We start from the raw sequence: 14,998 nt of genomic DNA, 5'->3' as shown, positions 1-14,998 counted from the left end.
CGAGGCGCTCACGTTGTTGCTGTACGTGGCGCAGGTCTGGCCCATACCCCACTCCTGCGCTGTGGCGGTCACCCGAGCCATTTTCCGCTTCATCTGGGGATCTAAAATGGACTGGGTCCGGAGGGACATTATGTTCAAACCTCTGGATAAGGGCGGGAACAATGTACCCAACGTCACCCTCATCCCGATGACTACCTTCATGTGCGGCTGCATCAAGCTGTGTGTAGACCTCCAGTATGCAAACACCAAGTGTCCCTACATGCTGAGGTTCTCTCTGTCCCTGGCGTTGTGAAGGATGGGCCTGGTCACTTTTACGCAGAACTCTCCATCCAGTTGGACTGTGCCGTTCCACCTATCCTTCGTGGAACAGTTACTGCGGAAAGACACCTTTGACCCCTGATCCATCAGGCAGTGGTCTACGCGAAATGTTCTCAAGGCCCTACGGGAAAAGGAGAATGTGGATCCTGTCGGATGGTTCCCCGAGCAGACCACCAAAGTCATTTGGCGGAATGCCTCATCACCAGAACTTTCAAACAAGCACCAAGATGTAGCTTGGCTGGTGGTGAGAAGAGCCCTCCCCATCAGATCCTTCCTGCACGCCCGAAGTCTCACCCCCTCCACACAATGCCCTAGCGGTGGCTGTGGTGGGGAAGAGACGGTTGCCCATCTCCTTCTGGAATGTGTCTTTGCAAAGCAGGTGTGGAAAGAGATGCAGTGGTTTTTGTCGAGGTTCATCCCAAGCAGCTCTGTAACACAGGAGTCTGTGCTCTACGGGCTGTTCCCAGGGACGCACATCGGGATAAACATCAACTGCTGCTGGAGGACTATCAATTCGGTGAAAGACGCCCTTTGGTCTGCCCGAAACTTGCTGGACTTCCAGCGCAAAGAGTTGTCCACGACCGAATGTTGCAGACTGGCACATTCCAAGGTCCAGGACTACGTGCTGAGGGACGCACTAAATGTTGGAGCAGCCGCAGCAAAGGCTCAATGGGGAAAGACCACTGTGTAAGGTCCCCCCACCAAGCTGAACGGAGGGGCTGGATCCATGGGAAATCCCTCGAACTGTATCGGGAAAATTTCGTGTGCTATAAAATGTAAAAATGTATATGGCATGGCAAATGAAATGGAAGGGTTGTGAGGCAACTCATGATCGTATTGAAGGAAACTGATCACCTTTGCACTGTTTGTATTTTTTGACTTGGTGCTGTTTGAAACTGTTTGGTAATGTATTTTTTTTTTTTTACAGATTTTTATGAATAAAGTATATTTTGGAAATAAAAAAGTCAACAACCACTCTGACTGGACCAGAGCTGTTCACCTCTCGCTGGCATATAAGGTCCTGCTCCAGCCACTGGAGAAAGTCAGTCAATCATTTAAAACTACAGCCTCATGTCTTAAAGCTGTAATGAGTGCTTGGTGGCTGTATAAATACATCATGCCATAATGCCAACAGGGAAGCTCATCCAGCCACAGCAGCTGTAGGAAGCAATTCTGGAATTTAAACAGAGTGCATAGGATGAGCAGTGACATGACCTGCAACTATCGCACTTAAAGCACCTAAAAACTATAGATGCAGGTCATGTCACTGCTCATCCTATGCGCTCTGTTTAAATTCCAGAATTGCTTCCTGCGGCTGCTAGACGGGTTTCCCTGTTGGCATTATGGCATGATGTATTTATACAGCCACCAAGCACTCATTAAAACTACATCCTCATGTCTTAAAGCTGTAAATGATTGACTGACTTTCTCCAGTGGCTGGAGCAGGACCTTATATGCCAGCGAGAGTGGTTGTTGACTTTTTTATTTCCAAAATATACTTTATTCATAAAAATCTGTAAAAAATACATTACCAGTTTCAAACAGCACCAAGTCAAAAAATACAAACAGTGCAAAGGAGAACAGTTTCCTTCAATACAATCATGAGTTGCTTCACAACCCTTCCATTTCATTTGTCATGCCATATACATTTTTACATTTTATAGCACACAACATTTTCCCGATATCGTTCGATGGATTTCCCATGGTTTGTACAGATTTCAAACAGATCTAGCAATGCAAAACTGGGCATCCATGAGGTGCTGTGGGCCACCAGCAGCAGCAGAATTGTACTCAACCACATGGCCCGGCATATCCCCCACTCTACCATTACCATCAAGCCAGGAGACCAACCCTGGTTCAATGAAGAGTGCAGGAGGGCATGCCAGGAGCAGTACCAGGCATACCTCAAAATGAGGTGTCAACCTGAAGCTACAACCCAGGACTACTTGCATGCCAAACTGTGTAAGCAGCATGCGATAGACAGAGCTAAGCGATCCCATAACCAACGGATCGGATCTAAGCTCTGCAGTCCTGCCACATCCAGCCGTGAATGGTGGTGGACAATTAAACAACTAACTGGAGGAGGTGGCTCCACAAATATCCCCATCCTCGATGATGGGGGAGCCCAGCACATCAGCGTGAAAGATAAGGCTGAAGCATTTGTAACAATCTTCAGCCAGAAGTGCCCAGTTGATGTTCCATCTCGGCCTCCTCCTGAAGTCCCCAACATCACAGATGCCAGACTTCAGCCAATTCGATTCACTCCGCAAGATATCAAGAAACGACTGAAGGCACTGGTTACTGCAAATGTTATGAGTCCTGACAATATTCCAGCAATAATACTGAAGACCTGTGCTCCAGAACTTGCCGCGCCCCTAGCCAAGCTGTTCCAGTACAGCTACAACACTGGCATCTACCCTGCAATGTGGAAAATTGCCCAGGTTTGTCCTGTACACAAAAAGCAGGACAAATCCAACCCGGCCAATTACCGCCCCATCAGCCTACCCTCAATCATCAGTAAAGTGATGGAAGGAGTCATCAACAGTGCCATCAAGCAGCACTTGCTTAGCAATAACCTGCTCAGTGACGCTCAGCTTGGGTTCCGCCAGGGCCACTCAGCTCCTGACCTCATTACACCTTTGCTTCAAACATGGACAAAAGAGCTGAACTCAAGAGATGAGGTGAGAGTGACAGCCCTTGACATCAAGGCAGCATTTGACCGAGTATGGCATCAAGGAGCCCGAGCAAAACTGAAGTCAATGGGAATCAGGGGGAAAACCCCCCCGCTGGTTGGAGTCATATCTAGTGCAAAGGTTGTGGTTGTTGGAGGTCAATCATCTGAGCTCCAGGACATCACTGCAGGAGTTACTCAGGGTAGTGTCCTAGGCCCAACCATCTTCAGCTGTTTCATCAATGACCTTCCTTCAATCATAAGGTCTGAAGTGGGGATGTTCGCTGATGATTGCACAATGTTCAGCACCATTCGTGACTCCTCAGATACTGAAGCAGTCTGCGCAGAAATGCAGCAAGACCAGGACAATATCCAGGCTTGGGCTGATAAATGGCAAGTAACATTCGCACCACACAAGTGCCAGGCAATGACCATCTCCAACAAGAGAGAATCTAACCGTCTCCCCTCAACATTCATTACCATTGCTGAATCCCCCACTATCAACATCCTAGGGGCTACCATTGACCAGAAACTGAACTGGAGTAGCCATATGATGTTTGACCTCCAGCAACTACAACCACCTTCCTTTGCATGAGGTATGACTCCAGCCAGTGGAGGGTTTCCCCCCCGATTCCCATTGACCTCAGTTTTGTGAGGATTGGGAGCAGTTTAGAATTCAGCAAAGGAGGACCAAGGGATTTATTAAGAATGGGAAAATAGAGTACGAGAGTAAGCTTGCGGGGAACATAAAACTGACATGTAAAAGTCTCTGTAGGTATGTGAAGAGAAAAAGATTGGTAAATACAAAATGTAGATCCCTTACAGTCAGAAACAGGGGAATTTATTATGGGGAAGAAAGAAATGGCTGACCAACTAAATGCATACTTTGGTTCTGTCTTCACAAAGAAGGACACAAATAACAAACCAGAAATGTTGGGGAACACAGGGCTTAGTGAGAGGGAGGAACTGAAGGAAATCAGTATCAGTAGAGAAATGATGTTGGGGAAATTGATGGGATTGAAGGCTGATAAATCCCCAGGGCCTGATAATCTGCATCCCAGAGTACTTAGGGAAGTGGCCCTAGAAATAGTGGATGCATTGGTGGTCATCTTTTCTATAGACTCTGGAACAGTTCCTACAGATTGGAGGGTAGCTAATGTAACCTCACTATTGCAGAAAATACGGAAGTGCTATTGCAGAAAATACGGAAGTATGGGGTTGAAGGTGATTTAGAGCTTTGGATCAGAAATTGGCTAGCTGAAAGAAGACAGAGGGTGGTGGTTGATGGCAAATGTTCATCCTGGAGTTTAGTTACTAGTGGTGTACCGCAAGGATCTGTTTTGGGGCCACTGCTGTTTGTCATTTTTATAAATGACCTGGAAGAGGGTGTAGAAGGGTGGGTTAGTAAATTTGCGGATGACACTAAGGTCGGTGGAGTTGTGGATAGTGCCGAAGGATGTTGTAGGGTACAGAGGGACATAGATAGGCTGCAGAGCTGGGCTGAGAGATGGCAAATGGAGTTTAATGCGGAAAAGTGTGAGGTGATTCACTTTGGAAGGAGTAACAGGAATGCAGAGTACTGGGCTAATGGGAAGATTCTTGGTAGTGTAGATGAACAGAGAGATCTTGGTGTCCAGGTACATAAATCCCTGAAAGTTGCTACCCAGGTTAATAGGGCTGTTAAGAAGGCATATGGTGTGTTGGCTTTTATTAGTAGGGGGATCGAGTTTCGGAGCCACGAGGTCATGCTGCAGCTGTACAAAACTCTGGTGAGACCGCACCTGGAGTATTGCATGCAGTTCTGGTCACCGCATTAATAGAAGGATGTGGAAGCTTTGGAAAGGGTGCAGAGGAGATTTACTAGGATGTTGCATGGTATGGAGGGAAGGTCTTACGAGGAAAGGCTGAGGGACTTGAGGTTGCTTTCGTTAGAGAGAAGGAGGAGGAGAGGTGACTTAATAGAGACATACAAGATAATCAGAGGGTTAGATAGGGTGGATAGTGAGAGTCTTTTTCCTCGGACGGTGATGGCAAACACGAGGGGACATAGCTTTAAGTTGAGGGGTGATAGATATAGGACAGATGTCAGAGGTAGTTTCTTTACTCAGAGAGTAGTAGGGGCGTGGAACGCCCTGCCTGCAACAGTAGTAGACTCGCCAACTTTAAGGGCATTTAAGTGGTCATCGGATAGACATATGGATGAAAATGGAATAGTGTAGGTCAGATGGTTTCACAGGTCGGCGCAACATCGAGGGCCGAAGGGCCTGTACTGCGCTGTAATGTTCTAAATTCTAAATTCTAAATATAAATACCGTGGCTACAAGAGCAGGTCAGAGGCTAGGAATCCTGAGGCGAGTAACTCACCTCCTGACTCCCCAAAGGCTGTCCACCATCTACAAGGCACAAGTCAGGAGCGTGATGGAATACTCTCCACTTGCCTGGATAGGTGCAGCTCCAACAACACTCAAGAAGCTCGACACCATCCAGGACAAAGCAACCCGCTTGATTAGCACCCCATCTACAAACATTCACTCCCTCCACCACCGACGCACAGTGGCAGCAGTGTATACCATCTACAAGATGCACTGCAGCAATGCACCAAGGCTCCTTAGACAGCTGCTTCCAAACCCACGACCTCTACCAACTAGAAGGACAAGGTCGGCAAATACATGGGAACATCACCATCTGCAAGTTCCCCTCCAAATCACACACCTTCCTGACTTGGAACTATACTGCCGTTCCTTCACTGTCACTGGGTCAAAATCCTGGACCTCCCTTCCTAACAGCACTGTGGGTGTACCTACCCCAAATGGACTGCAGCGGTTCAAGAAGGCAGCTCACCACCACCTTCTCAAGGGCAATTAGGGATGGGCAATAAATGCTGGCCTAGCCAGCGATGCCCACATCCCTGAATGAATAAAAAAAAAATCAAGGACTCTACAGTGAGCTCAAAGCACAGTAAAAAAAAAACCTCTTCAGAGATTGCCTCAAACCTGTCCACTATTTTTCTTCTGCTCTTTTCTGTCTCTTTGCATGTGCGTATCGCACATAGATACTAGCGTGGGGCTCAGCGTGTATCCATGGGTGTTAGCCGAATTAGAGTTTAAGTTTAAATAAATTTCACTTTTCTTCTTTGAACCCAAGAATGCCTATTTATGCTTATTTCTTTGCCTTATAATTGGAAAGTGGTGAACAAGGATTCACCAAGGGGGAGCTCAAAACACTGTTTAAAAATTAAACCCTGTTGCAACAAGACCAGGTGAAGGCTGAAAGAGACCCCTCGATACCTTTCTCATCAGGTCGTAACACTGCTCACTCTCCTTCAGGCTGTGTGGGCAAGGCGGGAGGTCCTTTTCTGCAGCGATAGTATGAAGAGCACCTCCTGCCTGACCATGGAAGCCTTGTGGAGGTGGCAGAGGAGTTAAGTAACCATGGGGTCATCCAAGGATTGTTCATCCTCCTCCAGCATTGGACCTATCTGCTTTGCACTGCAAAAGCAAGTGGCACTCTGTATCATGGCCCACTGAATCTGGGTGTCCCGACACAGAGTGGCACATGTGTACCACTACCATGCTAAAGACAGGGAGGTGGGGCAAAGATGAAGATGTGACATGTCGGCAGCTCAGAATATGGCACCTACATGAGTGTCTCACTCAGTAGTGCGCATTGAGCGTTCCCCACCTTTGGGCACAGCACCCCGCTTGTTTCATGTTGTTGCTTTGCCATCCCTCATCTCTGCCTCCTTGCTGCTCCGGTCAAAGAGAGCCCACAAGCTTGTGAGGCGAGTCAGACTGTTGGAGGAGTGCCAGATAAGCGGACGATGACATAGGCTGAGGAGGAGGCCCCCGAACTGGCTGGGACACATGGACCGTGCATTCGGGGCCATTGAGCTAAGGGGTCCGGGCGAACATGAATCCATTAGATATACACAATCAATGTGAAAAATCATGCTATTTGACACAATGCTGTCACAATCGTTACATGCTCACCATAAAGACTGACAGCGTGCTCTTCTCATTGTATCTTGCGGGTCAACGCTCTGGAGTCGGCAATGGCGGCCCAGGACACCACCTGCACCTCCGAGGAAGAGGCATTCTCAGAGGACGCAGCGTTCCATGACACTCCCACACCTTCCACCAGCACAGATAGTCACCTTGGCGGGAATGCGGTGGGGCTTACTGTCGTGTTCACAAGCTGGAGAGAGCACTGCATACACTCCCAAGCAGCTGACTGAGGCGGAGACAGTCGAGGCCCCTGACAGTCGGAGGGCTGTGTGTGGCCGGGCCCATGCTGAGCCCCAGGCTACTGATGACCCTCTATTGCGGACAGCACAGGGCATGCTGGAGCTGCAGCAGCAGTCATGGCAACATCTGGTGGAGATGCCACAGGCCATGCGCAGCCTTGACCAGATGATGGGGCAGTCCATCCAGGCCATGACAGCTGCCGTGTCCCAGACATTTGAGCATACGGCGACATAAATGGAGACGGTGGTGGCCCTCCTGGTGAGCCACATTCCATTAATACGTGCTGACCTGCAATCCCTCGCCGAGGCCATCAAATCCACAAATCAGTAGCAAGGTGCGAGGGGGACCGGGGCATGGAGACTGTCCCTGCCCCTTCGCAGGAGAGCAGAGAGGTTCAAACGAGCCTTGGGCTGGAGGAGGTGAGCCTGCGCATCATATCTGGGGTCCTCCCTCAAGATGCATCCATTGTGGCCACCAGACCCTCCGCTGGTGAGTCAAGTTCCAGCAGCCACGAAGTCTGTGGAGAGTTGTGCAAGGACGCAGGATTCCCCCAGTCAGCCGGGGCCCTCCAGGCCCCGTGCGCACAGAGGACGATCGCCAAAGTCATCCACAATCAAAAGGGCAGTGTGATCAGCAGCCTTCCTCCAGTCAGGCTGCTAGTGCAGAAGTGGCACCGCGAAGGAGCATCCGCAAGCATTTCCAAAAAACACCGTGACACAAATGGGTCTGCACGGGTGACACAACAATGCAGGAAGTTCAAAATAAAAATCTTCACCAACATGTGCATTGTTTTTACTGTGAATGAAGTGTGCCAGCATGTACCGATCGAGTCTCCTCCCATTACATCATTGGCCTTTCAGAACTGCCAATGTATGGAATATCATTGTCATGCCAGTATTACTCATGTGCATCTCCACAGATGCAGTAACATGGCTCAGTCTGCTGCTGCCAGTAATGGTGGACGCAAAGATGTTGTAGATGTGGACTGCTGTACAATAGGTGAACGAGGGTGCTGTGCGGCTTACAGAGCTCACGGTGGTTCCTATGGCGTGGAGAACCTTCGATCAATAAAGGCATTGCTGTGCATCAATAACTCGCTGCTCACCTTGCATGCGACGCCTGGATGCTCTCTGTCCTCCCATGCACATTTCCCGCTGGAAGTCCTCATCATCCGAGAATGAGTCCTGCGCACATCTGTCCTCACTCTGCAAGGCCTCCCCCCCACCACCCTGTGCACAGCACAGCAGACAGCAATGATGTGAGCTACCCTTTCCGGCTCGTACAGCAGCCCGATCTATCCAGGCAGCGGAAGCGCATTTTCAGCATGCTGATCGCCTATTCCATGGTGGCTCTTGTAGCTCCGTGGCTGGTGTCGTATCTCTCCTCTGTGGCAGTGTTGGGGTGTTTCACTGGTGTCAAGAGCTATGTCTGCAAGAGGTAGCCCTTGTCTCCAAGATGCCACCCTCCATCTGAGCCAGTTCAGTGAACAGCAACTGCAGCTGGGACTGGCAAAGGATGAAGGCGTCATGACAGCTGCCTGGAAAGCAGGCACAGATTTGCATGAAGTGTTTCTGATGATCACATACAAGCTGCACACTGAGTGGAAGCCCTTATGTTCTGTGTATTCAGCTGGTCGCCCAGCAGGAGCCTCGATGGCCACACGGGTGCAATCTATGACCCCTTGCACCTGTGGAAATCCTGTGATGGAGTCGAACCCAATGGCCCTCTGGGCTTGGCTTTCAGGGTCCGTCGTGAAGTGGACATGGTCACCGGCCCTAGGTACAGGTGACCTCTCTGATGCAGCGGTACACTGCTGACTGTGACCCCTATAGAGGTCTCCAGCGGGCCCCTGAAATGATGCGGAGGCATAAAAATTAAGAGCTGCTGTCACTTTGAGGGCCACAGGCATAGGTTGTCCCCCGAAGCCCCTGGGCTGCAGGCCATCATTGAGCAGGGCACAGAGATGTGTCACTGCCTCTCTCGACATCTGCAGTCGCCTCTGACATCTGCGGGTATGTTATCCAGGACCTGAAGATGCGCTGCAATCTGTAGTGGCGAGCTCTCCTTGGGGCTGCTGCTCACAACTGGGGGCCTCTACGTGGGCTGCAACTGCCTGTTGGTTTTGCCTCGGTGCACATGAATCATCACAAGAAATGGAAAAATGCATACAGGGTGAAACATCTCCATCACAAAGTTGCTGTTAAACTCGGTTCCTTCCCTTCTTGAAAGGTACCTAACAGGGCAGAGATTGATGTTGACTGGTACATCAGGTGCTTTCGTGCAGCAGCTATGTGGCATGGCATGGTCCATCTCAATTCCCACTAAGTGGCATTACATGATCACAAAAGATTGTACAAGCTTCATCGATTGGTCCACCAGACATTTAAACTTTACACGACTACTGTTTCTGGCACAGGGTGAGTGGAGTGCCATTGCTCCTTCAATGACAGAGGCAATTAAGGGCACAGAGCAGACAACCTTTATGGAGGGTGGAAACACAGTGGCTCCCTACACACCTGCAGTCATGCCCCCCTGTAATCCCATCCCCCCTCCCTTCCATTATGCAGAATTGAGACCCCGATAATTCCAGACTTACCTGCACTATGAGCAAGTACTCCTATTTCTGATGTCCCGTCGGCTTTTCATATTCATGAATGAGACGGCACGTGACAGCTGCCTGCTCAGCGAAAAATGTGGAAGTGTGGAACGACAGGCGGCGGGATGCATAATCAGGAAAGGTAATTAGCTCTTTACATATGGTAATTGGGGAGCCGCCGCTGAGCGGCGGGGAGGGGCCGCACTGAGGTCCCACCGCTGCCGGTAAAATGCAGCGGGGCCTTTTCGGCGTCGGGGGTTGAGGCGGGCCCCTCCCAGCAGAATTTTACGGGCTTCCCCGCCACGGCTCCCGAGGTTGAGGGGCTGGTAAAATTCAGCCTAACATGTCTGACTATATCTCCTGATAGTAAAGTACCTTTACTACAATAGTGAAGAAAGTGAACTTCAGCACTCAACGCCTGACATTTAGCAAATGGGAGTAGGAGGCATGTTAGATCCATATTGCCAAATACTCTGAAATTTGTGAAAATTATGACTAATCTTACAAATAAACGACCATGAATGATTCACTACACAGAATGAACATAGCACATACACATGAAACAAACAGTCTTGCTTTCAAACAACAGCTCCTTTGCCACAGTGGATCTTGCAGCTCATACACGCTTGGCATTACATAACCACTACTAAATTTATCTCATATTCCACCTTTCAATCTTGGTGGCATTCTACACACATGGGCTCTGATCTGTCATCTAGATTTCTTATATTGAAAATAATTAGAGGGATCGTCCAATTAGAATTCAACGATGCTTTAAAGTGCAGAAGCTCCAGTGTATCTTGGCTTCAAGCGCCATCACAGATGCATGTGAATCTACCATATACTGAGCCTACCCCTTAATGATGAGGTTGCTAAACAACTCCTTTTCTTTATTCTCTGTTGTTTGCGTGATTCAAATTCCTCTGTCACTTCAATTTTCAAGTGTGAGAACTAATGGAAGGTATCAGTTCCAATTTTATTTCACAATAGATATTAAAATGATGCTCTGCCACATTCCACTTAGATTCCTTACCTACAACAAACATCATGCCTCTGAATTTATAGTGTGCTTACCTCTGTGCAGTCTAGGTTCAAGTTTTGTCCTCCCACTTCCAGTTTAAGAACCTCAATTTGGTAATACCATTCTCTTTTGATAGGGGTGTACCAGATATCCCCCTTATACAGACTCGGTTCAATGCCACCCATAACCTAAAAATAAAAAGAACTCCCTTATAACGGCCAGCAATTTTTTTTTTTTTTTTTAAAAACACAGGGTTATTAGAAAACTAACAAGGCTTCTTCGACTGCACCTCTCAAACCCACAATCTCCGTGACTCAGAAGGACAAGCGAAGCAGGTGCATGGGAACACCACCACCTGCAAGTTCCCCATCAAGTCACACACCATCCTGATATGGAACTATATCACTGTTTGTCACTGTCGCTGGATCGTAATCCGGGAACTCCCTACCCAAGCCACATGGACTGCAGCAGCTCACCACCACCTTCGAGAGCAATTAGGGATGGGTAAAGAATGCTGGCCTTGCCAACTACACTATCTTTTAAAGAGTGAATAATACAAAAAAAAAAGCCCAGACTAATGAGATAAAGCATTCTGTTGACTCTAACGGTCCGACAAAAATCAGGTTTGGGGCAGTCACAACCCAGTTCCTTGCAGTCACTGCAAGCAGAAAATAGCCCTAAATTTGTCACTGATTGAAAACCTCACTCAAAAACCATGGGGAATGGAAACAATAAAATATCAGACAGGTGCAGTTAGTCCCAACTTCTGAACACCATACTGTAAGGTTAGAGAAGAGACAAGGAGCTCCGCTCTATAGAAGGTTCGCTATAACAAAAAAGTGCCACTCCCCAAGCACGGATATCTTTCACCTCGAACACTAATTTCACCCCAAATAAGTTACTTTTCAATAAGATCTTTGCATTAGTTGTGTTGTTTCATTGAACATTTTTTAAAAAGTTGACTTCTCGGAAACTCTAAAAATGGCACAGAATATCCATTTGCCATTATTAGATTCTAAACATATGCTCAAGAGGATTGCGAGGGTAGCAAGTGAAAGATTATTTCCACTCGTCAGCAAATCAGTAATGAACAGGGACATAAATTTAGGGTTAGTCCTAGAAGCATCAAGAGGGAGTTAGAAGACATTGTTCACACAAGGGCTTAGTAGAATATGGAATGCGTTATCACAAGTGGCTATCGAAGTGAACTCAATTGCAGCATTTTCCTAGTCTTCAGCATTTGTCCTAGATCTAGTTCCTAGCACAGATTAGTTGGGCTGAATGGCCTGTTTCAATGCAATTCAAGAGCAAAATAGATACAAATTCAAAAAGAAATATTAAGCAATAAAAGAAAAGCAGAAGAGCGGGATTAGAGTAAATAGTTCTGGTGTGCGACCAGCAGTGGTCTGAAAATTCTCTCTGTCCTGAAATTGCTAGGATTCTGAGATTCACCAGCAAGAGTTCAACCACAGTGCACCAAATATGAAAAAGCAGGGACAAATAATAAAAACAGTCTTGGATATAATGACCAAGAATTTGCAAGACTTTTGACGTTGATCTGTTGGTGTTTGCAGTCACAACTTCTCTGAATCTGACCGCAACTTCAAGATTTAGTGTAAGCGTTGAGTAATAGGAAAGGCTGCGTTTGCTGACAACGCAATCATTACGTGGCATTGTACGAGCACATGCACAAATGCAGCCTCATCCACTGAAACATCACTGTCTGTGACGTTTTGGCAGCTGCCAGGATTAAAGATGGCACTGCTGAATTTATCACAGAAAAACAACTTCAATCCATGGCAGCACACAATGGACGCGTTTGATACTGGGAAAACATAGTGCTGTTTAAAGTCTCATCAGAAGGACAGCACCTCTGACAGTGCTGCACACCCTCCGTAATTCTGTGAGGTTTCAGTGCCATCCCACTCTCCGGACACTCACTCCCCTCTTCCACCCCGCCCCCCCCCCCCCACCCCAATTCCAGTTCAATATGCCTTAATTCACACTTCCAGCTTCATACCAGTGATGGCCACTGCATCACTGTTACCACTATGCAACCTTTTCTTAAATGAATCTGATAATTAGTATTTAATTGCAATTAGCTTTCTAACATGTATAAAATCTGACTGGGACATGGAATCAAACTATTCAAAACGCATTTGGCTTGGAATTACAAGCCATTATACCCAGTAACTCCTTTTCTAATCTGAACTTATACATCCTACTGGTTTGTCCTGTTTGAATGGGTTTGGAATGGGCTGTTCTTAATATTATTGCCTCACTGGCATTCATATCTTCAAGTCAGAACATTGAGAACTGTTATTGTTCACAGTTGTGCATGTGAAATAATAGGAATATTGATGTAAACATGTTTTGGGATCCCAAGGCTTGCTATATACGAACATACGAATTAAGAGCAGGAGTCGGCCATTCGGCCCCTCGATCCTGCTCCGCCATTTGATAAGATCATGGCACCCAAACATCTGCTCAAGACTAAAAAGTCAGACACTCCATGTTTACGGCCACAGCACGATTTTTCCTCAGAACTTACCAGACTCCCTCCTACTGGATTGGCTTGCTCTTCACCTATTAGTGACAATCCAGCACCACACATCTGGAGTGAGAATACATCAGGGATCCCCATTTGTTTCACTAATGAGTCAAAGAATGGCTCCACAGAACTGGATGGCTAGAAAAGAATGAATGAACAAAGTGAGCATTGGAAGGAACCCAATTGGCTGCAGATCACTAAAGATGATTTTTTTTTTCTCCCCCTCAGCAACTTTGCACCTTATTACAAGTAATAGTGGTCCAGGTTTCTTTGGGAAAGGAAAATGAAGAGAAAGGATAAAAAAAAATATTTACAATATTGAAAAATGTAACTTACTTTGGCCAACATCCTGTAGGCCAGCCCCAGAATTCCTTGCCAGTTTATTCCAGGCAAGAAGAAATCCTCCGATTTGATGATCGTGGCAATACTGATGGTGACCGTACCATTAGGCCCTTTCGGAATGGTGACGACATCTGTGCCAAGTTCACCAACCCAACTTCCCTGGGTATATTTGACAGAGACTTCTATGTCACTAGACTTATAGGTGCTAGATCTTAACAAGAAAAAGTATAAGGTTTAGAATCCAAGGAACTTACAACTGAAGCTCTTAACTATATACAGGCAAAACCCATTCAGAATAAACATGATGTAGCCACTATTGAAACTTAAAATTTCAATCCAAGCTAAAAAGGAAAAAAAAACACAAACAACCGGAGTTTTTTGTAGATTCCTCCAATAAAAGCAGCTTGGCTTAGAGTCAGGTTTGGGTTCAAACCCTGCACCGGGATTAAATTGCAGTCTGAACCAACATTCGAATGCAATACTGAGGGAGTCCTGCATTATCAGAATTAGTGTCCTTCAGGCATGACATCAAAAGGAAGGCCCTGTTCTCTTGGAACAAGTGTTCGTGAAAGACCCCATGGCACGATCTAATAAAGAATGGGACAGCATTCGAACAAAGATTCACTGATCATTAATCTCACTGCTTTTAGTGGGATCCTGATGTAAACAAAAATGTGTTCCATTGGCCACAGAATGAGGTAGGAGCCAAGAGCAGTTAAAACAGCAGCAGGATCTTAGTGGGGGTGGGAGGAGAGATGTGGGGAAGACTGCAGGCTGGCGAAAAGTGTTTGCATGAGCTAGGAAAGGGAGGAGGAAGGAAGTAGAAACGGAAAAGGAAAATTAAAAAAAAGAGTTGGCAAAATCTCTGGTTCGGGGAGAAAAAAATATAAATTGAGGGAGGAAAGGGTGGGAAAAAGTGCCTCGATGTTATCCTGACAATTGTCTAAACATATTTATAGATTTAGCAACAAAACGTGCATTTATATAGTGCCTTTAACATAGTAAAACATTCCAAGGCGCTTCACAGGAGTGTTACACAACAAAATTTAACACCGAGCCACATAAGGAGATATTAGGATAATTGACATAACAGCTTGGTCAAAGAGTTAGGTTTTACAAAGCATCTTAAAAGGAGGCAGTGAAGTGGAGAAAGAGAGGTTTGGAGATGGAATTCCAGAGCTTAGGGCCTTGGCAGCTGAAGGCATGGCCAGTAATGGTTGAGCAATTAAAATTGGGGATGCTCAAGAGGCCAGAC

At 46.9% G+C, this 14,998-nt stretch overlaps 1 protein-coding gene across 1 annotated transcript in view; it reads right to left on the bottom strand.

The window, feature by feature from the left end:
- Window positions 1-14,998, bottom strand: part of bace2 (beta-secretase 2) — a 62,227-nt gene that overhangs the window by 28,868 nt on the left and 18,361 nt on the right. Inside the window, exons 3-5 of the mRNA XM_068041202.1 lie at window positions 13,738-13,954; window positions 13,402-13,539; window positions 10,904-11,038 (exon numbers count right to left, since the gene is read on the bottom strand). Coding sequence (XP_067897303.1) covers window positions 10,904-11,038; window positions 13,402-13,539; window positions 13,738-13,954 — 490 coding nt within the window. The remainder of the gene's footprint in view (window positions 1-10,903; window positions 11,039-13,401; window positions 13,540-13,737; window positions 13,955-14,998) is intronic.

This window comes from Heterodontus francisci, chromosome 10 (genome assembly GCF_036365525.1).
Source record: "Heterodontus francisci isolate sHetFra1 chromosome 10, sHetFra1.hap1, whole genome shotgun sequence".
Taxonomy (NCBI): Eukaryota; Metazoa; Chordata; class Chondrichthyes; order Heterodontiformes; family Heterodontidae; genus Heterodontus; species Heterodontus francisci.
Note: the sequence above shows the minus strand (reverse complement) of the source record. Positions and strands in the feature narration are given on the sequence as shown.